Source organism: Harpia harpyja, chromosome 10, assembly GCF_026419915.1.
Source record: "Harpia harpyja isolate bHarHar1 chromosome 10, bHarHar1 primary haplotype, whole genome shotgun sequence".
Lineage (NCBI taxonomy): Eukaryota > Metazoa > Chordata > Aves > Accipitriformes > Accipitridae > Harpia > Harpia harpyja.
The window spans coordinates 17,994,347-18,021,163 of record NC_068949.1 but is presented as its reverse complement, the minus strand read 5'-3'; the positions used below and the strand labels follow the sequence as shown (position 1 = coordinate 18,021,163).

At 40.6% G+C, this 26,817-nt stretch overlaps 1 protein-coding gene across 3 annotated transcripts in view; it reads right to left on the bottom strand.

The window, feature by feature from the left end:
• The window catches only part of RASGEF1A (RasGEF domain family member 1A), a 175,091-nt gene that overhangs the window by 12,247 nt on the left and 136,027 nt on the right, over positions 1 to 26,817 (bottom strand). The window contains exons 1-4 of one of the 3 annotated variants that reach the window (XM_052799287.1): positions 16,440 to 16,562; positions 13,527 to 13,706; positions 6,880 to 7,008; positions 880 to 1,017 (exon numbers count right to left, since the gene is read on the bottom strand). In XM_052799287.1, coding sequence (XP_052655247.1) covers positions 880 to 1,017; positions 6,880 to 7,008; positions 13,527 to 13,706; positions 16,440 to 16,466 — 474 coding nt within the window. In that variant the 5' untranslated portion in view covers positions 16,467 to 16,562. Of the gene's footprint in view, positions 1 to 879; positions 1,018 to 6,879; positions 7,009 to 13,526; positions 13,707 to 16,439; positions 16,563 to 26,817 lie in introns of those variants that run through there. The other 2 variants (XM_052799286.1, XM_052799289.1) reach the window with 2 other exon arrangements.

Genomic DNA, 26,817 nt, shown 5'->3' with positions numbered 1-26,817 from the left:
CTTCTACAGAAGTAAGCCTTCACATTCATACAAACACTTTACAATTAATTCCCTTGCAGTTCTTGATTATATCCTTCCTTCTGTCTATTGGTAATTATAGTGACTTTCTCAATGGGGAAAGAAGTGTAGGCTTTGAGTGTTGAGAGAAAAAAAAAAAACAACAACAAACAATAACCAACAAAACAAAAACCAGAAAACTAACAGCCCTTGTTTTATTTATTTGAATTTGCTTTATCCATTTGCTTTAGAAAACTAGATCTCAGAAAAGACTTTTCTTCATAGGCTAGAAACTCCCGAGCTGTTAAGACTGGTGATTGACTAGCTAGCAGAGCTCAAATATAACTTCCTTTGTGGAAATACTGTGCATGTCACCTGAAACATAGCAACAAAACAGTTGCTGGTTATTGTTAGGAGCTAGGAACGAACTATTAAATAATAAGCATCTTCACCTTGAGCAAGAGTACATTTGATAGAACTAGTTGATAAATCTTGCGGGACTTACATGTATTAGGGTAGTAACAAAGTACAAAGGACGGTACATAATTCATGATGAAAGTTAACTACATTGTGCCGTTATAGTCACTGTTCTTTCCTTTCTCCTTCTGCACCACATCCCTTTTTCACATCATTTGTGACTATTTTGTCTCTTCCTCTTACACTTGGTGATTATACCTAGACAGTTTCTGCTAATGGACTGTTAAGTTCACTGCTCAGCCCATGTCCTGCAGTTACACTGACAGCTTAGCAACTGCTGCTGTAGTCCATTTAGAAAATACTGCATGCAGGAGCAAGGGTTTGTATATAATGCGATAAGCTATATATAAAGGTTGACAAATACTGCTTTACCATTTAATGCTTTTTCTCCCCCCTCACCCCTACCTCATCACATTGTGTGATCCTGTGAGCAATCTCCTTCAACTCTTTCATGGATTTTTCATCTTGGAAATCATAGGGGAAAGTTTCAGTCCATTCCTTCAGGAGCTGAATGATTTTGGCAGCGAAGGATTTTAGCTTTGCCTAGAAAGAAACGACGAGTTGATTACTGACCACAGACCTTTCTGACTGTGGAGTAAATTAGCTGATGACGGCTGACATAAAACTAAAGACACCCATGAAAATACTTTGCATTAGAAGCTGAAGGGGATAACAAAGAACATACGTAACTGTGAGCCAGATTCCTAAATAGTATGATTTAGCCTGCTCTCATGATAGCTTGGTAACATCTCTTACCAAACACTGAAGATATTTTAAACGTTAGTTGTGTAAAGCTAGGAAGATGACAGAATAGTTTAAGTGACTTATTTGACTGAAGTCAATGGGACTTAAGCTGATTTATGCCATCTGAGGCAGCAGTACCTTAGCGTTTGAATTCAAATGCATACAAACTGCAGCACTCTACCCAAGCATCTTTGATGAGAAGCATTCACAAAGACATTTTTGTTCTGTAGAATTTATCAGACCCTCCAGATTAAGCTGTATCTTGAAATAAATGAATGACAGGAAAGATGTGTGTGTTCTCTCCATGACATCTAAAACAAAATGGACTTTGTAAATAAAAAGTATTGGATCTTACTCAAAAAGCTATCAACCACAGAAAGGGGAGGGAGAGCTATTTTCTAAGTTCTTCTGTTACCTATGAATCTTCTAAGGCTTTTCATCAGTTAAACCTGAATTAGATGCCAATTACTCTACTGTCATAGCAACAGAGAGCAGCATCAGTAAATCCAAGGGACCACTTGTAAAATTGGGAGTGAGAGTGCTAAGAACACTTTTAATGAACAAGAAGAATCAAAACTTAATTCAGGTTATATTTATCCTCCCACCCAACTTGTGACGCACTGAGGAAAGAGGAAGTTTTCATTTGTGTTCACCTCCCCACTTGTGTAAGCTACAGAAGTCCCACTACACTGCAGTTCCTTCTCCCCACACACAGTGCCCTGTTCTCATTGCACTCTCCATCAGCTGCTTAGGGGTTACAGAAGGTGACTTAGCATGTGAGTGTCACTACAGGAAATCGGTGTATTTTCTTTTAAGCCTAATAGAGAATGTCTTCCAAGAATTGGTAGGAACTCCTGCCAAAACATCATCTGATCATAGCATGTCCCAGTTTGTTTAATCAAAACCAAAAGTCAACGAAACTAAGCTATCTTTTGCCTTTTTTTTTTTTTTTTTTACATCTTGCTGGTATATGGTCAGCAGGAACATTAATAAGAACTTTGAAGTTAAAGCATGCACCCTTGAATCCTCAATGTGTAAATGAGCCAGTGCTCCTTGGAAGTCTGAAGGGAATTTTCTAGCTTTTTTTTCAAAGCTGCAAACTGCATTCTGGTAGCATGCTTTTTGTAGCTGTTTTTACTGATAGCACTTAATTGATCCTGCTAGTGAGAGAAGTACAGAATAGTTGGATAGTGAAGGCAAAAAGAAAACATCACCATTCTCTTTGCCAGTAGTAGGCATTTCTGCAAAGCAATATCTGCCAATGCCATTCCTGTGGAGCCCAGCTTCAAGGTATTTCTAAACAGTGTGGGACAGGGTTCCAGATTATAGTTGTCTGTCCTCCAAACTCCCATTGTTGTCTGCCTTGGGGAGAAGAAAATTTATACTTTGCTAGGAAATGCATGGAACCTGACATTATTAAAAGAATAGTCTGTAGGTGGTGATGGAGAATTTATTAGCCAGGCAGTGTGCTTCCATTCAATTAAACTTAACAGGTATGTGCCTGTTCCACTTTTGTTTACCAAAAGCTGCTACAGAACTGGTTTTTGGTCTTAATTATCCTGACTATCCTTCCTTGTTAAATTTTGAAACTGAAAAAGGAGGGATGGGGGCAGGAAGGTACCAAAACCCTTTCTTAGGCCATGGCAAGTATCTCCATATGAACACTGATGTCCCATCTTGTGTATCTGCTTATGAGTTGCTGGGGTTTGCTTCCTTCATGATGGAAAACTAGGCATCTGTTGCAAGACAAACTGCAAACCATATTACTCTTCGTGTAATTACCCTTTAGGTGTAAAAAAGCTTAATGTTTTATCAGATGCTTTTAATGCTCATGAAAATAAGGTATGCTTTCCAAGAGCAACACTAAAAAACATTAATATAGCAAAACATGAGATTCCTGTTTCATGTGCACTCTGATGAACCCCAAAGCCGCGTGACGGGCTTGATGCATATATTGTGTGATAACCTAGATAGAAATCACAGAGATATGTGGGTAGCAGCACGCGTTTTCCGTTTTGCCATGGTTGCAATAAACCTACCAACCTACTTTTTCTGTAGTCCTACTCCAGATGTGAGCCTCCTCTTGTGAGGCCTAACACAGAGTTCTCTGGAGTCTAAGGGAATAATTCTCCCACAAATATTCCTTTGAGAAGAAAAATACTTCTATTAATTTAAGTACTGTGGATCAGCCCTGTTCTGCATGAGACAAGACAGAGGACTGAGAAACAGCTACCAATTAGAAAGGAAGGCAATAGCAGTACTGTGCTTGGAGGAAAGGGAGGTTTAATGAGAATGACCTGGTTATGAGTATTGTTTTGATTTTTTGGTTTATAAAAAGGAGAACTTATTGGTAACAAAAACTGAGGGAAATCATAATTTCTGAAGGGAATTATGTATTCTGAGATGGGCAAGACAAGCTTAATAGAAATTAACTTCTTTCTCTTTTTATTTCTTTCTTCTTTAGCTTTTGGTTTAAAAAAATACCTTCAAGCTGCAGAAATAATGCACCACAATTTTAACAACAGGTTTTTCCACTGAATAATACTATACAAGTGCTTTTTCCTGTGACAATCTTGTTTGGGTCTTTCCAATCTCTAATGCGCTTATGGAGAGATAAATTTTATCCTTTCTGGTCAAGCTTAACTACTGACTTGTATATTATAATTGACATCTTAAACTGTGAAACCCTTCCTTTTTATGAGTGGCCAAAAGGACTCTAAGCGGGCTCCAAGACATCTGTCGTGGTTTAACCCCAGGCAGCAACTAAGCACCGCGCAGCCGCTTGCTTGCTTGTTCCCCCCAGCCAGTGGGATGGGGGAGAGAATAAGGGGAAAAAAAAAAAAGTAAAACTCGTGCGTTGAGATAAGAACCATTTAATAGGACAGAAAGGAAGAAAATAATAATGATAATAGTAACAATAATAAAATGACAATAATAATAATAATAAAAGAATTGGAATATACAAAACAAGTGATGCACAATGCAATTGCTCACCACTCACTGACTGATGCCCACTTAGTTCCTGAGCAGCAATCCGTGCCCCCAGGCCAACTCCCCCCAGTTTATATACTGGGCATGATGTCCCATGGTATGGAATATCCCTTTGGCCAGTTGGGGTCAGCTGTCCTGGCTGTGTCCCCTCCCAACTTCTTGTGCCCCTCCAGCCTTCTCACTGGCTGGGCATGAGAAGCTGAAAAATCCTTGATTTAGTCTAAACACTAGTTAGCAACAACTGAAAACATCAGTGTGTTATCAACATTATTCCCATACTGAATCAAAAACATAGCACTATACCAGCTACTAGAAAGAAAGTTAACTCTATCCCAGCTGAAACCAGGACAACATCCTAGAGCATTTTTCTTCTTAATTCACTTTGCTCTGGATTGTCTTCTGTAGGACTCTTTGGCTAGCCAGTAATGTCAAAAACAAAGGAATGATAAGTATTGTGGTGTGTAACCTCAAAACCTGGCTCCTTGCCACTTTTTCAACTCATGCTATCCAGGCAACAAGTCAGCCAGCTTCTCATCTTAAGAGAGATTTGCATAAGCAAACTCTATCAGAAATGATCAGAGCTGCTTAAACTACTTTTGCCAGCTATTTCCTGCTACGAAGCCACTTAATTAGAATGTGCTGGTAGCTGATGATACCTTAACGAGTTATGACTGTGAATACATAGAGTGTCTTGAAAATTTATATGTTGCATGTGAAATGAGCTTTTATTTGTTGCCAGATAGAAAAACAAATGTTTGCAAATGCTAGTGGCCAAACTATTCTCTAAAACATACAGGTGCTTGCAGTAGAGGACAGTAAAGTAGTCATTTGAGAGGGATGTCAAAAGTTTATGTAGTGTTTTCCAAGAATTTTGTGTTTAGTGGGCAGGAAAAAATTACAGTTTATATTAAGGGGGTAGGAAGGGATCAAGGGCATAGCAGGAAAAGCAACCAGCGAAGCATGTAAATTAAAGCAGCCTCCCAAACACTCATGTTTTATTGTCACTCTGCTGTTTGTTGGTTTTCCTGTAGGCCCATTTCCAAATTGTCAGCAGAAGGTGTAAGAGCGTGGGTGTTTGGAATATGAGCCGCTCTGTTTTACATCCTGTTGTTAGGATGTAATGCTATTTCATTTCAATGTGGAAGCCATGATTTTTTAACACATCTGCTGAAAAGCCAGAATAATACTCCTTTACAACTAGTATCTTTCTTTAAACAGCCAGGTGATTTAGTCCCCAGATACTGTTTTCATTTTAAAATCCCCTAACTATATTGTTATTCATAAAAATTTCATCTTGTATCCCATTATTTTTAAATCCAAGTATTTCACATATGTATTTTGACACTAGCTACTGACAGCAGTCTTCATATGTCTACAGATCAGCTTTACTCATTCCACATTTCAGATGGTCCCAGCATCTCTTACAAGTTCCTACCTCTGTTGTTTAGTTACGTGTTGCTGAGGAACCACTACAATTTACGGAGCATCAGTTTGAGGTTGCTCAGTTACAAATTAGTTTGGCAGTGGCGATGGGAACAGTTATCACCTCTGTGTACAAAGCTGGGTGCAGTGGTTCTTGCACCTTCTCTCCCCGACCCCTTGAATTCCCCAGCACCTACACAACAAGTTACATAGCTATTGGGCGAGTAGATCAGGGGACTGACCTGGATGAAAGCCAGTTTGCATTAAGTGGCTGGTTTTTCCTGTGGAGTAATTTTGTGACATGAGACTGCGCCCTAGGAATAGTAGGGGAGAAAGAAGCCCTTAGGTCAGTATTGCTGTCAAAAGCTCTGTTTTGCCAAACCACAGGGTTACCTTTTATGCTCTCCACTCAGTTGTGATACGCGAAAGAGAAAACAAAATGGGTCTATCAACATGCTGAAGATCAGGAAAGTGAGCATGTAACTTCTCACCATAGAATAATGGATCCAAAACGTGCCCAGGATTTGAACAATTTAGGTCTTTAAATACTTGCTGATTTCATCCTTGCTTCTGTAGCTCTTATGTGCGTCCCATCTTGCACTGTTCTGGTACTTCAATTTCAGTCAAAAGCCATTCAGTACACACTTTCCATAATGGTGAGACTTAGATGGGTTTAAGTGCATACCGTAAAATGATCCAGTTTGGTTTAATCGGTTGTAGTAAAACTGCACAGTCACATGTGTCAGCACAGGCTACCATTTTAAGTAGTGCATCCCTTAATTTTCGTGAGAAGTAACTTTCTGATTTACTGTTACATCAAGTTAAAACACCCCACCAATAACCTGCAGCAGAGCACTCAACTCTAATAGGATGATGAGGGTGACTGGAGAAGAGGGAATCAGATTCAAGAAAGGTGAAAGCCTGAAAGTGCAAAGCGACATACGGGGCAGGTTTCATGGCAGATACACATAGCTCCAGTGCACAGCACCAACCTGTAGCTCATGAGCAAAGTTATATTTCCAGCTGCTGTATCCGACTGGTAAGATAGTACATAACCTATGTTTGTGGCTAGCAAAGAAGCAACAGTACCTTCAAGGAAAAAGACCTAAATAAAAGTGCATCCAGTAACATATGCCAATTACAATTTCAATTTATTCTTTATCAATCTATTTAGCTTTACAATGAGAAAGAGAATGGGAAATAAAGGACAGTAGCACAGCTAACTGAAGGACATAATGGTTTGTTTACCTTTTCTGCCTCAGTCCCCGTTTCTAGCTGCTGCTTCTGTTTAATGCAGATCTGCCCCACTTTAGCCAGGAGCTCGTGTGGGTGAATGAAGACTCGTGAACTCAATAGGAAAGTGAAGATATAAGTCCTCTGTGGAAGCAGAGAGAAAAAAAATAAAAAAACCCCCGAGTTGTATAACTTTAACAGAAATAATCCATCTTCCCTGGAAAAACTATTCCATAAACTACAAATGTAACTTTCCTTCACTTAAACTTTTTATAATTCTTCCTGTCTCCAGAGACATGGTGGTCCTTTTTCTAGCTCTGTAAAAAGGAAATGTTGTAGGCTTCAAGGCTGTTAACTGTGGTGTTTTCAGATTCCCAAATTATTTCCCTTTAAAATACCAAACTTAATATGCCCAACTAGTCATCACTCGCCAAAAAGACAAATGAAGTACGTCCAGTGTTATGCCTCTTGAACACCACTATTTCTGCTGCTTTGTTTCTTTAAGAGTGATTGTTTTTCATTGAGCTGCAGAAAACTGCTTCATGTGTATTCCAAACCACAGCTGTAATTTCTTCATGTATGAGGGTTTTTTCTTCCTTTTTCCCACAATCACTGACACAAGGATTGTGGCCATATGACAATAATTTAGTTTTAAGCTTGACTTTACTTATTTGGGGCCTGTTTCAGAGTCTTTTGAGTATGAATGCTGCTAATAAATGCCAACAATTATTATTTCTCATTAGAAATAGCCTCTCCATTTGTATTTTAAAAGCTGTATTGCAGTGTATCCTGAATCATACTCTGGACAGTTCAGTTGAAGTGAGAATGCCTTCATGCCCTAGTCTTGCTTCAGTGTTTGAAATTTGGCTTTGTATTTGAATGTAATTTCCTGAGTAATGGCAGTAGCACCTCATAAGCACTTCTGTTTTTCCTTTAGGCTTTCTGACAAAATTTGGAGTTAGGAAATTGTAGGGGATCTCCTTGACAATGGATTTCAATAAACATTCATTATGTTTGCAGTATATACTGTTACTTTGCACCGTGTTTTTAGAAATGTGATTTGGCAGGCCACAGCTAAGTGTGCATATAAATAGTCAATGTGCACATATACCACCTTGGACCGGCAAGTAAATTGAGACCTCTAAAAACTTAAGACCACCTGTCTAAAATGTGGCATCTCTGCTATCAGCTACCAAATTCTGCTGCTTGCAGTCTCTAAAACACACTTGTAGTTAAACAATAATGGTATCTTTAGGACTTAAAAAAAATTATGGGGTTTATCTCTAACCACAATAAAATGTGCTATTAATGAAAAATGTTTCCACTTCTTCAGTACTCAGTGTGCCCTATAATATAAATTTAGCGCTAAAAACTTCCAAATATCAGAAGGGAGAAAAGGAATTTTTTTTTTTTAACAAAATAAAACTAACTAAAAGTCACAGTGTTCTGGGAGTAAGTGAACAGTATAATAGATTAAGCATATATCTATTAAACATCCAACTCTGTCCTGAGCTTGTGGAGGAAGCTAGGGAAAGAGTGGAGTGTGATACAGCCGAGGCTTTTAAAATGCTCATTCTGATTTGAAGATCTTACTAGCACTGGGGTTCATGTATTAAATTAGGAGTAGCATTAATTCTCTACAATCAGAACTGGAGTTAATCCATAGTCTTTGCCTCCTCTATTGTTTATGAATAGAGGAAGAGAGGAGGAGAAGGGTTGGCTGGATGGACATTTTGGATCAGGTTCTTGAGTAGTGCTTCCACTGATGCCTACAGAAGATGGACAGCTGGGGCCACCTAACAATCAGGCTCTTGGTGACTTCAAGCAGGTGGCCAGGGCAGTGACAGGACACTGACAGCGTGGCCTCCATTCTTGATGGCGTGGTTGCAAACATCCCCCACAAGTGTACATTGGGAAAATTTAAGAAACTGGGCTTCTGTTTGGTATTTTGTTTATGTCCTTTTCCAGAATTTGAGAGTTTATTTTTACAGTTACAATGACAAAAAATTGAAGTTCATTAATTTAAGAAAGAAATTCAATGTAGTTCTTATGCCTACATCTAGAAACAGTTGATGGCATTGTGTCAGCTTTGGAGAAGCTTTATGAAAATCTATAGTAGGGTATGCAGTGTGTTATGGACACTAAAATTAGGCTGAAGAGCTAACCTGATTCACAAAAGGGGACTTGGTTGTGTTATGGGACAACATATCACATCTTTTATTCTTATGTATGTGGGAACGATCCCTAAACTGTTACACTCCCCATTTGGAATGAAAACAAGAGAAAGAATAGTGTTGGGTTGTGAGATTTTTTTTTTGGGGGGGGGGGGGGGAGGTTGGGGTTGTTTATGTTTTAAACTATGCCTGGTTATCCTCTGTTATTTTTTTCGTAGCCAACTTCTGCATTCATTTCTATCGGTGTTGTCTCTGAACTTAAAACTGTGAGTCTGGACTACCTGGGAAAGGAATTTAGCTGTTGGGTGTGTCAGCTGTCACTGGTTGTGTGAAAATTTTTGTTCTGGAAACATGAAGCAGCCCTCACTTTTATCATATTTTGCATTTGAGAGAGATGAGGAATTAAAAAAAAAAAAAAATTACAGACTTTTGATGCTTTCATCCCTTCACCACATTCTTGTTTTGGGAGTTTAGAAGCCTGTCTGAAAGATGCCTGTACATGTAAGTAGCAGGGAACCACAACTTAAGCCACACTGCCCTGCAAGTGACCTTTGCTCTGATAAGCTGGAACACATTCTTTTAAGGAAAGATATAATTTTGTTTCTTGTACCAATTCTAGCGCTGGTCTCCTTGGTGGAAGTTGTGTGATGTGGGACAGTGTTTATCCAGAGTGACTCTGAGAAAGGCCTACTCAAAGTATCATTTCCCTATTGTTATACTGCAAGAAAAGTGTGACCCAGATGACCTGTGCTTTTATTTGGTTTCTTTGATATGTTTTATATGATGATCAAAAAAGTGCTGAACTGGCAAGATGCAGGAAGATACATGGCCATAGAAGTGCGTACTTTCCATTTTAGGGTTGCTGATGTGTCTCTAATCAGTAATATCTGTACTGGACCGACGCAGTGCTTTTCCAGACAACACTGGACTACTAGGTTTTAGAAACAAATTATTATTACTTCTGGAACCCATCTGCTGTATTTTTATTCAATTTTTTAAGTCACTTAACTGGAACTAGGTTCACTACTTTGGAAAACAAAATTGTTCCATTATGGTCAATCAAGATACGCTGGTTTACAATATATTGGTATCTAACTGGGGGTGGGGGGTTCATACTTTTGTTGCTTATGCTGGCATAGACAAGGAGTAACTGCAACTAAGAACCAAATTAATAATCCTAGGTTTGACAGCAATATTGACGCCCATCTCCTTGCCTCTCTGCTAACAGCCACTCCCTATCTAATAAAGAAAATTCAGGCTGAACTAAGCCATACATTTCAGCTTAGCAGTAGGTCTTGGGGCTTAGGAACACAGTTGTTTGGAATAGGAAATATTTCATACTAATGTCACATGCCTTATCTAGATCAAGGATTTCTGTGATTTGATGCACCTGCACTACTATACCTATATAGGCTAAATGTTATAACAGTGTAAAAACCTACACTATCTCATAGGCAGTCCCCTAATCATGAAGCTGATGGTTTGGAGAAGGAAATTTAGCTATGAAGCTAGCTGGTTTGACAAAGAATGACTAAAAAAATGCTTCCATAAGCTATGAGATTGAAAGTTAAGCTCCATTTATCCTACAAAAGTGACAGGTATTTGGGAGAAGAGGCAAAAAAAAAAAGTCCTTTCTGCACTTGGAACAACGTAAGCTGATACAAAAGGGGCTTGTGCTTTACAAGGGAATAAGAAGCCAGATTCCTTTAGTGCCCAAAGTTGTTGCTAAGAGATGATCTGAATTATAGCTAAAAAAAAAAAAAAAAAGTGTGAGCACACAAGCCTAAAGAAGGAATTGTTAATCTGTGACCCAAGAATGCACTGATGTCTTCTTGAGCAGGAAAAAAAGAAAGAAAAATATTTTCTTTGTGCTCTCACTGCTCATTCTGGAACTTCTTGTTTGTGAAATATTTTCTTGAAACGTTTTCTTGCTTGGGCACAAGGGGTTGCAGACTGGTACATTCCATTCCTAACCTCCCGAACTCTTCTGTCTCATGAGTATACATTTTTCTATGTGCTGAACAAGTCCCTGTACACAAACAAGCCTCAAAAGAGCAGTACACAAATGTAGGCCCTTATCTTTCCCGTCCTCCCTTGCCTGTCTCGTGTTCTGCCAACATGGCAAATACATTTTTGTTTTGCCTCTGTAACCAGCATAGAAAGATACTCTGTGTTTGTTTTTTCCCCCATGCCCTTTTTTTTCTGTCTGGAAGGTTACTGTGATCTTTTAGCTTAATGTCCACACAGGTGGGAATGCCTTCCAAGTATGGTGCTCAGATGGACTAATCAAAAAATTTGGATGAATACTGCAACTTACAGATATGTCACTCTGAAACTAAGGTAATCTCTGCTAAGGTTACCAATAGCTTCTCGTGGTGCGAATTAATTGGTGATGCCTTGCTGCCTGCCTTTGCATGTATAGCCAGAGACATGTGACTGAGAGGTGTTTATACCTTTCTCTTGAACATACAGTATTGGCTCCTCTTCTGACAGGATACCAGCATAAATGGCTATCACTCTAACCCTCTGTGGCAACTAAAAATAGAAATGAGCATGAAATTAAGTATAAACGTGCAACTGAACTGAAACAGGAAACTTGGATTTGAGGATGACTCAAATACAGCTCCTTCTTTATGTTGTTCAAAGCTTATTTATCTACTCACTTTATAATTAATCCTTTCAGCTAAATTGGGTGAGCTGATTTAACTAAAAGCATGTGTCCTGCTGTAGAGGAGATGAATTTGGTTTAATGCTGTTTTCCATGTCTCTATCCCTGGAGTTCCCTTGATTGCTTCTGTTGTATCTCTCTCAGCTGTCAGCTTGCTGTCTATTTAAACAGCAGCCTCCCAGGGTGGGGTCCGTGACTGCTTGGTTTGCAATGCTCCCTTGCATGGGGTATGGGATAGCACCATGGAAACTAACAGCATTCCAAAATAAGTTGTAGACCCCTTAAGTAATGCTCACTTTATGGAACCAGTTTCAGAGCAGCTGTGTTATAAATAGATCTTATGTTACAAGTTACAATAAGGGATGTGCATTGGCAGCTCCTTAAAAAACTTAGCTATAGTCCAGAAATCCAAGCAGCAAGTACCTGTTTTCTAGTATCACACAAAAGACAAGGAACTGACTCGTTGGAAGGCTTAACTACAGCAGCCTAAAGCTATTCCACTGGTACATCATACCGGCTCTACCCGCTGCTTTCTTCTGCGTGTCTGTTCTACAGTATGTATTTGGGGGCAGGGAGAGGGAACGGAGATTTAATGTCTAACAATGGTTATCCCTCTGTGTCTTATAAAGGACTTGGTACTAAGTCAGCATCTGTCAAAGGTAGTACAGTTGTAAGGCATATTTAAATGCAAGGTTTAGGATTACCTTTGAACTGGAATGTTAAAACACCCTGGGTTTGCTTTTTTTAATCTTCCACTGATGATTGCTGGCAATTCTGCTGCTTATACCCACTGAACTCTCATATGGGGAGTCCCTTTTATGTGCATGGTGATCGTGAAGATGGGTGGTGTATATGTGGGAGCTTGGAGGGACTTCATAATAACTGATGTGAAACCACAGTAACAAGTTTTATATGAATTAGACTGAGAAACATACAAGAAGATACAGCACAGCCTGCTACTGCAGGCGTTAAGTTCAACATACAAGTTAATAGTGATTGCAATTTCCTGCCCCCTTGTTAGTCTTTACAAAGAGCTGGGATGCTTCTGCCATAGCTGCCACTTTTTCAGAGCTCAAATGGAATATATGCTATATAGCCTCTCTGATCTTTGGCAACTTGTTTAAATAACATCTTTCATTAATTGATACAAGGGTAATTTTAAGAGATAAAGTGATCTCTTAATAATATCCTAGGTTCAGAATCTTACTGCAAGCCTTGGAGTTGTAAGTAGTATTTACTTCAGGGGACTGCACTGAGGATGTTTAATCAGTTGCAAAATCATTTTCAGGCTCAGGAATATACATTATTACAGTGCTGGCCCATTAAAATGTCTTGAGAAAGAGAGCATTTTAATTAAAATCTATTTTTGTTTTTTTACGATGGCCTAACTAGGAGATGCATAGAAAATTAAGGAAAAAAAATACTAGAGCTGATTTCAGGTCTGCTTCCCTAGGTAGGAGCTGGTTAGTAGTTAATCTTGGCTGCATTAGAGCTAAAGCAGCTTAGAGGGGTTGAAAATTCTGTAGCTAATGCTGCTTTTAATTGGTTCTTAAGGCACCCATTTGGGTTCAACATGGCTTTATCTTTCTAACAAGTGTTCTCATTTAAAACCAGAAAGGACAGTATCCCCATTGAGCAACATCTTTAGTGAATGAATATTGCAAGTAAAATAAATGCATCTTTAGCCTACATCTTAATCTTGAATCAGATGGAGGTAGAATTTCTTGAGGAAGCACCAATCCAGATACTAATGCAGTAAAACCATGGGAAGGAAAAAAAAAAAAAAAAAAACCCACAAAAAACCTTCAGCAGCTACTTACATCTGGATAATAGTCCATGGTGGGCACCAGGCGCTCTATCAAGGCCTCCAGTGATCCAGAAACAAGGTTCCCATCCTGATAAACAGGGTCCACACATCTATCTCCCATATCTGGCTGCACTTGTCCACTACAACTGGAACCAAGCATGGTGGAAAATATTGGCGTCTGGGGCATAGTTTCCTGCAGAAGCAGCAAAAAAAAGAGAAAGGGTTAGGCTTTTTTTCAGGATGTCTTATGTGTGGGTTTTGCAGAGGCATACATTAAACACAATTACATATTTCACTGAACGCAGCCTGGGCATTCGAGCTAAGTTCTGAATCCAAGCAGTCACACATCTGTAAGCTGGCTTTGGGGTTTGAAATTTACTTTAATCTATGTCACTAAGGCTGTAGATGCAGAAGCTGTAGAAATTTTCCTCACTGTACTTGATTTCGCCTTTCTCCCCAGTTTTCCCCTGGCTCTTTATGCATAAAACTACACAGGGATGAACATGCAAAATGCTTTCTGAATTTCAAAGATACTGAAGCAGTGCCTTACTGAACAAACAAACAAAAAATACTGTGCCTTAATGTACCTCTTTTTGAAGTCGGACCTTTGACCAAAATACTTGATTTGTGATGATAAATCATTCACCACTTCTGTAGCTAGATGTAATCCAGGTCTCGACAGTAGTGCATCTTCTCCTGCACACATACATCACTGGCAACAGTAGGGTATGTACTGTCTGAGCAGAATTGCCTTTTTTTGTACATGAAACCGTGAACTGGGTGGAACTGAATGCTGTGACATATACTCTAATAGACAACTCGAATAACAGTCTCTTTGGAGATTTTTGCTAAGGAAACAAACCTGCTGTTGCAACACAAAAGCCACACGAAGGTTTGGGGTTTCCACCCCCCCCCCCCCCCCCCCCCCCTTGGCCACAAGCTATATCAGTATTCCGTAGTTACCAACTGTGAGTAAACTGTGGGGGTTTTTTGTTTGTTTGTTTTAAACTGGCTACAGCTTAAATATATGCAGAAGGCTAAACAAAACATCCTGCTACTCTATGTAAAGGTTGAAAATACTATTCTGCAGCAGTATCAAAACAGTTTCCCCCCCGGGCTGCTGAGATAGTTAAGACTGTTTAGAAGGTAAAGTGCAAAGAAGGCAGCGTTAACTCTTTAGCTGCTGTCTTAACATCTATGAAACAAATGTGATATTGTCACACTCTGAACAGCGCTTAGGTAGGGAAAAAGGATTAGGCCATTACCAATACCTTTAAACTGACAGCTGTTTCTAACTGCACTCATGTCTTATGCCTAAGTGCTCTCTTAAACTAGTTTTTGAAAAATTGCTAAAGACCTAAACCCTTAAATGCTATAAGGTGTGGGCTTTGGTGGGGTTTTGTTTGTTTGGTTTGGTTTTAGGTAGCTCTTGAAACAACTGCAGAGAAAAACTACTTTGTATTCTTCTAATGCAAGGCACATTCTTCCTCTCAAACTCTCCAAAGCGATCATTCATGTTTACAACCTGGGATACAAAAAATTTTTCTGTTTTTAAGCTCAGATGAATGCTAGGTACATTGGTAAGGAGAACATATCAGTATTAACAATACTTGTTCATCAAGGTGACAGATTTACTTATATGTCAGGCTGATAAGTAGAATTGTTTTGTGGCTTTAACCAGACGACTTTTATGTATTCATACGTGACACAGATACAAGGGAAGTTAAAATACAGCAGCTGTTTAACAGCGACTAGGAGGGAGACTACTCTAAGGAGTGGAGTTCAGTTTCAGAAGTTCAGGACAGAGCCAAATAAAACAGAAAATTCAGTATCTAATGGCATATCAAAAGAAATGAAAAATGACGATTCTGGACAAACATGCATTAAGGTTACTCAGTATTTCACAGATTTATCTGTTAGGCCTAAGCTTTGCAGCACACAACAATCTGACAAATCACCGGAGCATATGATGAAGCAGCCAGCTTTGCTATGCATACTATGTAAGTCGCCAGCAATTTGTTTTTTTTCCCTTTTAAGGTCCATAGCAATGAAGCCGAAAGCCATTTCTCAGGCTGGACGGGCTGTGATGGGCACGTCAAGCTAATAATATGAAGTTGCACAGGGTTTTACGGGAAGTTAACCACCAACCGAGCACCTACTGAAAAGATGCTTTAGGAGGAAACGCGTGCCGGTTTTGCCATCAAGTGTTTTAAACTCCTGTAAGACGTTCGCTGTCGCATCGGTTTTGTTTTTAAAGACCCTTTTCGGGAGCAGCCTCTACTGCTCTTGGCCGGATTGCAAAGGCCGGGAGCCGAGCCCCGGCTCTCCCGGCGGGGCTGGCTGCTGCCACCGGCGCCCCTTTCCTACGGCGCCAGCTCCAGCCCCCCCCCAGCGTAGCCAAGGGCCCCTACCGCTGAGGGGGCGGCAGTTAATACCTCTGTCGACAGCCACCGCCCCCTCGGCCCCTGTCACCCACGCGTTTCTCTGAAACTCGCGCTACTCCACGCACGCGGCCGCACGCCACCAGCTCCTCGGGGGCAGCACCTGCCGCCCCCTGCGCCCTCCCGGCGGCGGCGGTCGTCGGCCACCCCGGGGGCCGTGGACAGCCCCCTCTCGCCCTCCTCTCCCCTCCGCAGCACTCCCGCTCCACCGCCGCCGGCGGCGGTGGGAGACGCTCGCTGGCGTCCCCCGCACGGCGGGACCCCGGCGGGGCGGGCTCCGCCGCAGGGCAAGTTCGGAGGCGAAGCCCCCCCCACCCCGTCCCTTTGACCGCCACGGGGTGTTCCCCCCCTCGGTACCACCGAGTCGCCGCCGCCGCCACCCCGGGGCTCTGCCCTGCTCTGCCCTGCCGCCCGCCTTCCCCCCCCCGGTGCCCGCACAGGGTGGGCGGGGGTCGCGGCGGCGGCGACCCACCCGACGCGCTTACCCTCATTTTCCTGGGCGACGTATACATACGCGTGGGCAGCAGAGGCGGCAGCGCCGGCGGCCCCGCGGCTGACAGCTCTGCCCGCCCGTGGCGGAGCTGCCGCCTGCCCGCCCGGCGCGGCCGGCCCGGCCCCGCTCCGCTCCCGCCGCCCGTGACGTCAGGGGCCAGCGCGGCGCCCTGTTGGCTGAGCGCGAGCGTGGCCGGTTCAAACGGAGCCGAGTCAACGGCGCGGGGGGCGCGCGCGCCGTGCCTGTGGCCATGGGCAGACGGGCCGGGCCGGGCCGTCACCTCGTCCCTCTCGGCAGGGGTTGGACTGAGGCGGGTCTGGCCGCTGGCGTTTCTCTCAAAGGTGGAAACACTTGATCTCTCTGTTTTTTTGGGGGGGGAGCTTATTCCTGTTTGGTTGGGTTTTGGTTTGCGTTTTCTTCCCCCAGAAAAAGGTTCTTAAGCGACCAGACCGCTCGGGTTTTTTTGTGCGGATTTTTTCTTCTTCTTCATACCCCAAGCACCGCGTGGATTTCTGAAAGCTCCTCACCGGCGTGTGCTTTCCCACCGACGGCGGGGAAGGCTCCCCAGCGCGGCGAGGGCCTGGGGAGGCCCCGGCGCCCGGCGGGGCAGAGGGCGAAGCGGGCGGCTGGCGAGGCCCGCGCTCCTCAGGCGGCGCGGCCTTGTGCGAGACGTGGCCCAAGAGGAGGCTCGGCAGGCGATTCTCCCTGTGGAGCCGTTTACGCCGGCACGCGTGGTAGCACCCGATGTAATTACTGCAGCATTGAGGGATGCCGCCCAACCCTCCCTGCTAATAATTGTTTTTATTATTCTTTCTGCTAGAGTTGTTTTTCTTCTCGAATTGCCTGAGCCAGTCATCTGATAGTTCGGGGCTGGTCGTAGACAGCAGGGCTGGCACTGGACCAGCCCCCGTTGTTTCACACGCAGGCTTGGGTGCGTACCTAGAATCTGATCTCCCGTGGAAACGCCCGGTGGGTACATCTAGCCGCCTCACCTACACCCGGGAGCAACTGAGGGTTGCCGTCTTTTAGGCCTTCCCCCACGTAAATGTATTTTTCCATCCTGTTTCTCATTCTACTTGAATTGGCGTGTTTTAGTATTTACCCCGCTGTCTCCAGGCATTAATTAATTTTATTTTTATTATTGAACTTATTTATTTAATGGCTCTGAACATGTAGCAGAAGGCTTTGCTGGTTTCCATGGTGATTAATGTGGGAAAAGCCTTTTTGGAAGTAAGCATGCCAGTCTCGGTAGGTGGGCAGGGCAAACGAATTTGGAAACATGCCAGTGCCAAACTCAAGAGTATAAGGAATATATTCACATTCCCTCACCATTTGAGGACAAGCACTGTCATCCATCCTAAACATGCAATAACTTTAAAAAGATTTGTAGCTACTCATCATCTTTACTGCTTGCCTACTAAATTCCTTCTTGGTTTCTAAATCTTAACAGATCTGCTGTATAGTTTATCTTCCTTATTTTAAATTAGCTTTTTCTATTCAGTGACAAGTTGAAAAGTTAGTCCTTTTCCTTCCTGCCAAGTCTGCTTTGCTCTTAGTCTCACTCCTGTATCTTAGCTGTATTCCACAACATTTAGAGCATGCAGGTGTTGCAGCAGATCTGATACCTGTTTACTCTGAGGCTTTCCTTAGTTACAGCACCCTGCCTGCCTTGGACACGGAAGAACTCCCAAGCGGTATGAGCTTTGAACCCAGTGGTCCAACCTGCTGCAGTACCACATTAGGATGTTAGTGTGTAACACTAGAGGAGGGTGAGGGACAAGTTTTGTCAAGTCTTGTTCAAACAAGTCTTTTGCGAAGTCTTGTTCAAAACTAACATCTTTACAAAAGTTTATCAAAAGCAGGAGGTAGGAGTTCACACGCTAACACTGTATAATAAATATGATAACCTTTCTGAAGGCTATGACCACCTTCTAATAACTTGTTTAATATTTACAGCTAAGAACAACACCAGCAAGCCTGCAAATAAGTATGCATGAAAAACAAAGTATCGGATCTCATTCTGTTTCTGTGCTAATCTGTTTTCCCACCTTACTCAAATGTTTGCTGAGGCTTGTAGAGGTATATGTCCATTAATCTTGGCAAAATGTACATAGTTAATTGAGCTCTAGTCACAGATTCAATCTGTTGTGAAAACAATCCCTGATCTTTTTGTTTGTTTGGGTTTGGGGTTTTTTTTGACATCAGAACTTAGATCTATCCTGTCATTAGAACTAAGAAACACAGGAATTTAGAAACCTTCTAATAGCATTAAGGAAAACTATACTAGCTAGGAATACTCTCTCTTCTCCGAGAGTCATGTATCTGTTCTGGTCTATAGGCAAAGGCCTGTTATACCACTGCACAATAAGCACCCTGAAGAGCACCTAGGGTTTCTACCAAGGTTTGGAATAGCTGACGGACCACGCTTCTTCCCCAGAGTACAGATTACATAGGGGCCGATTCTTGCCATAATTGTGTAAAAAAAAAAAAAAAAAAAAAAAAAAAAAAAAAAAAAAAAAAAAAAAAAAGTAGAGATAAGTGTCCAAGATGTAGCCTGTTCTCTACGGTTCCTTATGTTGTGCTTATTGGCACCATATCAAAGTGTTTTTCCATACTCCTCCCTTCTGCAGTCCAGCAGATTCTGTTTAGATTTTTTGGTATGTATACGTAAAGGGGCGCGTGTGTGTATATTTCTTGTTTGTATACATACCTATGTATGTGTATATAAACGTTGGGGTATATGTTAGAGAATGCAAGTTTCAGGGAAATGTATTTTTTTTCCTTTTCTAGCATACATAATGCTTAGTTTTGGGGGCACTGTATTGTCTAGTCTTGCAATGTTGTTGGAAAGCTAGTTTTTATAAATAGGAGAAGCTGCAGACCTAAATTCAGCTTGTATAGCATGTAACAGATGAATCATATTATCTTTTTATTTCCATTTCTCTTTCTGTAAAGTGTGGTTGATGACCTTTAGCTATCTACATACTGAGTGTTGAAATCTGTCAATACAGAAACTCTCTAAGGTCTAATTATTTTTGTAGTTATGTAAGTTCTGTTCCTCAACAAATTGCTTGCATTTTGAAGATGTTTTCATTGGGCATTGCCTCGTGTTACTGGTGGGTGGACCCTAGAGCAAGTTTAATCAGCAGAGCCTGTACTTCTTCTGTAGCTTGCTTTTGAGGCAACACTGCTGTGGCTCAATCCAGCTAGTCAGAGGAGTATCTCGCTGCAGAGTGAGTCAGCAGCAGTCATGCCATGACTGTCTCAACCTTGAAGGTTGCTTCAACCTCTCTTATACTGGCTAACGTCAGTACAACATGTTCTATTAACTTATGATTAATGAACTGGATTGGTATTTGCAGTATTTGGGTTCTATTCCTGCTTGTGCTACAGACTTGTCGGACAAATTGTTTAATCCCACTGTGCCTCGGTATTCATCTGTGAAATGTTGATAAGGATGTTTTCACACTGTTGCACTTACTTTGTATGTTTTTGTATTTGGACAGTAAGTTTTTGCTTTACTGTGTTTGGATTCAATTTCCTAGTACAGTTATATCTCCTCTTAAGTAGTAAGTTGCTGGTCAATAACTTGGTAAAATTAAGAAATATTAGCAAAGAAAAGCGGGTGAAAGTGAAGGAGAAATCAATTTGAGAGTGAAGATTATAAAGTTATATGTGAGAGTCAGGGAAGAAGAAACTCGAGGTTTTTCCACTGGTCTTAAAAACCCAGCATTTTGGAAACAATTTAAACGTGCTTGTGTGTATGTTTCAAATGTAACTGTACTTAAGAAAAGCAAGTAATTACAGATGTCACTAACGCTGATTTGAGGCTATAACCTCAAGTGTAAAGGGACTGTCCTAGAAATGCTGTCTTTGGAGCTTTCATTGTCAAGCTACTCAAGTCACTTGTTGGTCACCTTCCACACAGATCTGGTTATTATTAACATTTAGTTTCATTTAACAGAGTGTGTATTTAAAGCCCCAGATCTGTAGTGAAGCAAAGAGGAACAAACACAGAGGAGTCTGCATGGAAAGTGGACTTAATTGTGTATGGCATTTTTCATAGCATTGATTAACAAAATGGGATCAAGTCTTCATCTGTCCACTCCCACCCTTTTGTGTACACAGTAGGATGAATATAGCATGTCGCTTTGGTCTTTGAAGTACAGCTGGGTTTAGTGCATAGCCTTGTTTGTTACTCTGAGGTTGAGTCTGAACTGTTACCCGGAGATCTACAAGCTATGAAAGTGGCCAGGGTATAGGGGGTCACTGTATTTGCATGTTATATTCTGTTCCAGTAGTTCAGATGGGGCTTTTGTATGGACATAAGCTAGTATGGACCATTTGTAAGAATTTATAATTTAAGGAGTAGAATGTAGGTAGATCTTCAAAGCCTCAGGTGACTGTCTTTAGGGAACATTAGGATTTTGGTCTTATTTGTAGGGCTGCACAGATGTTCAAGATTTCCTTGCTGTGCATACAAATTTTAAGATTTGCAAGCTGTTCTTAAACCACTTTTAGATGAATTTGAAGATTTCTAGATTTCAGAGATTCATGCTGCAGAATAACTTGATGGCACATTAATAACTTTGCAGCAGATGGGAGTGGGAGAAAGGAGTTTCAAATCGTGGTTCTGAACTGAGCAAAGCTTTTTAAGCTTGAGACTTGAAGTGAAGTTGAACACTAATTATCAGTCTGTGGTTATTATTGACCATGCCTTTGTCTCTCTCTGACCTGGGACAGGATGAATCTTTCCACATAATAGTTTTGTCAGAGCCAATGGATGTTGTAGTTTGAAAATGGCATTTTCCAATTTTAAAATGTTTTGCTGAAGAGGTCTTGACCAGCTCTACCCCTGAGATATCCAGCAATTTTCAGAGCAAACCTAGCTGAAAATATAAAAACAAATTGAGATGTGGTTCACTGCTATGTCTGTTTTCAGTTCTACCTGAAAGGGAAAAACTAGTTCTGAAAATTAAGTTACATATCTGTGGAGCAAACTATGTTTTCACTGGCATAAGGTCAGCCCTGTGACACCATTGAGAGTAATTGTTTGTTGAGCAGTGTGAAACTGATTTTTCACTGATGCTCAGTACTGTAGCTCCCCCTTGGATTGAAAGGAAGCTCTTCCCCTGGATTTAGAGAGGACATGGTGCTAATCCCCAGTTTTTTGTGCCTCTGCCAAAATAGGAGATTTAACATAATCTGACACAAGTTGCCTATGATACTCGTGTGTGGCTGTTAATTAGTGACTGAGATTTTAATGGTTATTTTGGCACAGCTGCCTGAAGAAGTTCACTAGTAGTCTGTTTGGTTCCTGATTTTCATAGATGCTCCAGTCATAGAATTCTATAGTTTTTAGGAATTATCTTGCCTGCTAATTGAGATTTAAGGTACATCCAGCTGGGAAACAACACTGTAATATATCATGGGTGTCCTTATCATATTCTTGATTGGTGTGGATGAATCAGCTTTGGTAAAATAAAAAAAAAAAGGAGGGGGCAAATAAAAAGGGGTGATACTCCTCCTTTGAATCAGTAATGTAGCAAGAGAAACATCTTACAGGGTTCTGAGGACCTCAGGTCATTTAAATGCATAGGAGAGCTAGTCAGAGAGTAAATGAAAAGAAGAGATCTCAGAAAAAGATGGCTTAGTGTGCTCTGTTTAAAGGAGCTGTTACAACTTGTCCTGTGTAAATGACAATTTAGGCAATCAGGGTGTAGTTGAACAGCTGCTTCTCCTATAGTTGTAGAGTTGTTCTGTTCTTATTCATGTTACGTGTTTTCTGGAGATGATGGAGTCTGCTTGCTGTTTCTTATGCCTTGTTTTCCAAGAAAGGGCAGAAAAAGCATAAAACCCCTGGTTTTAATGTTTGTGATTTGATCTGATTTTGACTATAACATGGAAGAACAAAGGTATGTTAATGTTATATGTGCTCTTTTTATTGATTTTATTTAGGGTCTTTTTAAGCTGAATATTTAAAAGCAACTAATATTCTATTTTAAATTGGGTTCAAGATAAAGGAGTTCTGGTCTTATCCTAGCTAGTGTGTCCTTCACTTGCATATTCATGCTTGCTTTGACACCAGCTATTCCAAGAATGTGCCACCATGCAGAAAGTGAAAATGAATTATGCCAAGAAGGGAGCATGTACATACATCAGCAATTTGGTGCCCAGGGGAAGAAAAATCTGCATGTCTGCTGATGTCAATCTTCTTGATACAGTATTTTTGTAAATGCACGTGGGTTGCTATTTCTTTTAACCAGCTCAACAAAAAGGAAGTTTATTTTTAGTGTTTTAAGCTTCAGGGCATCACAATTAGCAGATCAAAATTGCCAGTCTGACTAGTCAACCTTCTGTTTGCTTTAGCAGAAACTACGACAGCAACATTGTTAGCATTCCCACCGGTATTTTGGAATATTCATTAAGGTCAGTGATGGGATGTCCTGGTTTTGGCTGGGATAGAGTTAATTTTCTTTCTAGTAGCTGGTGTAGTGTTATGTTTTTGATTCAGTATGGGAATTATGTTGATAACACACTGATGTTTTCAGTTGCTGCTAAGTAGTATTTAGGCTAAGTCAAGGATTTTTTTTCAGCTTCTCATGTCCAGCCAGCAAGAAGGCTGGAGGGGCACAAGAAGTTGGGAGGGGACACAGCCAGGACAGCTGACCCAAACTGGCCAAAGGGATATTCCATACAATGTGTTGTCATGCCCAGTATATGAACTGGGGGGAGTTGGCCTGGGGGGTGTGTATTGCTGCTTGGGAACTAACTGGGCATTGGTTGGCGAGTGGTGAGCAATTGCATTGTGCATCACTTGTTTTGTATATTCCAATCCTTTTATTAGTATTATTATTATCATTATTATTTTCTTCCTTTCTGTCCTATTAAATGGTTCTTATCTCAACCCATGGGTTTTACTTTTTTTTTTCTTCCTCTGATTCTCTCCCCCATCCCACTGGGTGGGTGAAAGTGCATGAGTGGCTGCATGGTGCTTAGCTGCTGGCTCGGTTTAAACCATGATGTGGGATCAATTTTTTTTTTTTTCCCCCTCCTGTTTTCAATCTGTTTGGTTTTACAAATTTTATTTTACAGCTGATGGTGGGAAATGCTGGGCTGATGAGCTCATTTGCAGTAACTCACTTGCAGCTGTACTAGAATACAAACAAATTTCTATTAAACATGATGTATCTGTCTTACCTGAATTACGGCAAGTAATTCAGTTCCTGTACACATGTATTGCTTGGATTCTTTTAGCTGACACAGCCAAGTAGTTCAGCAGTGGTTATTAGGGAAGTTTTAGAGCGGGCTAAAATCTACTAAGTTTACAGGGCAGTTAACAGCTGTCAGCTTAATTCTAATGACTTTATTTGGAATAGAATCAAGGTATGATAGTCTTAACAATATCTTGAGCAAAAGAAATGGAGAAATATTGAGAAAATGAAGTTAAATATGGTTTAATTTTAGCAAGAGGTAGTCACCAAATTAGTATTCAAAAAATTAATTTATTTTTAAGAAAGCATTTTGATGAATAACAAGAGCTAGCAAACAGATGGATGAGCCCCCAAGCCTACTTAGAAATGTGCACATAGATGAGACTATCAGCTACAGTGCGTTTCAGCATACTTAGCTACTTCGGAAGGACTTGCACTATCATATCACAAACATAGTGAATAAACAAATGTATATTGAGTTGATGCTGAGTAGTACAGAATATAGGATATTGTCTCATATATATGTATATTTATCCTATCTTATATATCCTAGGACACAGCCTCAGACTACCAAGCATAAACTATTGAACGTGAAACACTAAAATATGATGACCCTCTGTCAAATCTGTGGTCAGATTTGCAGTGGATTAAGCTGAGGACTAATCTGTAGGTGGACAAACCCCCTGCTATATATGCATAAATGTTGAAAGTAAAAAAAAAAAAAAAAAAAAAAAAATTCAGTGAGCTACCTGTATGCTAGTGAAACTAACTGAACAATTACTTAGTCTTCTGTTTTGCTAAAGCATCTTGACATAAATCAGTCAAAGAATTAACATGACTGAGCTACTTTGGCCCAACCCTTTATGACAATACCTGTATAAGGAAATAAATATAAGTGAACTACATATAAAAAAGATTTAGTGTCTTCCTGGAGCTTTTATTTTCCCTGTGCTCTGTTCTGTGTTGATCAAGTCACAATTCAAATAACTGATGATGAAAAAACAATATGCATCTTGAACCTTGTTTGGCTTTGCCATTTAGGACTGGCACTCATCTGAAAGTTAGCTATATCATAAGATACCAAGTTTCAGTAATTTCCATTTGAATATTTTTTTTTTGGAACACTTAGTTATTTTGCTGTCAGTAGGAAAATAATTACTGAATTTGTCACCCTTTTCTCTGCCTTTTGCAAGTTCATTGCGCCCATATTAAAGATCATTTAGGGAGGTTGTGTTATTATTTTATTTAAATGTTACAATTTATATTCTTCCCCCCCTTCTCACCAGAAGAAGAATCCAAGAGTATAAAAAAAATGATAGTGAATTCAAGAGCCCTGTATGTTCTGATGTATCTGGGTTTGAACCGTACTGCTGCTGTTTGCCTCGCTCCAGTGGCATGAAACAGATGTCACCTCAGCTCGCAACTTCAAAGGGGATTCCCCAGGCATGAACATGTGGGAAACTTAAAGCTCATATTGTTTCCCCAGGGGAAGCTTGTTCCTTCTGGTGCTCACTTGTATTCCCCTTTAGACTAGGTTCTTGGGTCTGCAAAAGCTGTGCATACAATGGGCAGAGCCTGTTTTACTCTTAGCTCAGGTTTGGAGACTTTTTTTAAACTTATCTGTGTTGCAAATGCATTGTTACTTAAATATCTCTTCAAATTCATTAACGAAGTCTAGCCTAATTTTAATCAGTAAGATTTAAAAATGCTTTATTGTGTGTTTTCATTGTAAGTGTTTTACAGATGTACATTAATCGGGAGAGTTCTCTACCTAACTGGAGACACTATATTCAATCATTTTATTTTGTTCCAAGAATGATTATAAGCATGATAGTAAACGTTACAGACAAAATTCTCCCATGGTTACACACCAGTCTGCATCGCATCACTGAGATAAGTAGGCCAAGAGGAATTTCTTGTCATATTCTACTTTGTGCAAGACCAGTCCAGAAAAGGGGAAAAATTACATTGTTCCTACTTCTGTGTTTCTTATCAGATCTGCTGTTTCACTGGCATAAAAATTGGGTGATGCAGGAAAAATTTGAGACTATGGAGGCATTCAAGTGTTGACATTTTAATCGTCTCTGATGTAAATTGAGAACAATCCTGCTGTATGCCCTTGGTAGATGAAGTCAAACGCTTGCCCCCTCTCACACCTACGTCTATTGAAGTAAAGAAGGGTTTGTTCAAGTGGAGCAGTGGGTTCTAGGAAATGGAATTGTAATTTTAAAACAAAAGATGAAAGGCACTGTATATGCTAATGCTTTTTATTGGTAGTTATTTTCTAAAGTAAACGAAAGCCTAGAATTGCCCTAGTATTGCATGGTATAGAAGATAATAATTTATAATAGCTAGTACATTAATTAACTTTTGTAACAGATGTTCTGTGAATTTGTTTAAATGTGTACTTCGTTGTTTTGTAGTCCCCAGTTAGTCTACTGAGTGATACAATTTTTTGTGGTTGTGAAAGGTTGTTTACTGCTACTAAAAACCTAGAGAATATTGGATTGTTTTATGTAGTCACTTCATTTTTATGGTTTGCAAAATAGTAGCAAACTTAAACTGAAGTCAGTGAAGGAAGCACCGGATTTCAACAAGGGTGTCTGTAAATAACAGTACAGATAACTTCATGCACAAACCATGAAAAATCATCTCTGGCCTGTTGTCAGTTACCCTTGTCAAAACTGCCAATAACAAGGCACTGAGCCTAAGTGCCAGCCATTGCCCAACTGGAAAGGCTTACTTCAGGTTGCCCACAGTTACAAAGAACTATGAAGATACAAGGTAGATAATGGAAAATGGGTCTCTTAGGAGAGTACAAAACCCAAAGAAGTAGCCATATGTATCTTCTTGTTCTTACAATCTGCACTATCATCATCATCTTCTGAGATCCAATCTTTTTCACAAAATCCACAAAGTGAAGTAGAATTGCAGGAATATAAGGCAACGGTGGAACACCCACTGGACATCTTTATCGGGAACATGATAGATATCCAAGCAAGAATAGCTTATCCAACTAGAAGCATTACTGCCTGGAAGTCATTTATTCCTTAATTAAAATGCTAGATTCTCAGGAAATTGGTAAGCTTTCTGAAATGAATGGAAATAGAGTGCTTGGCACCCTTTGAGGATCTGGGCTACTGCGTTGACCTATGT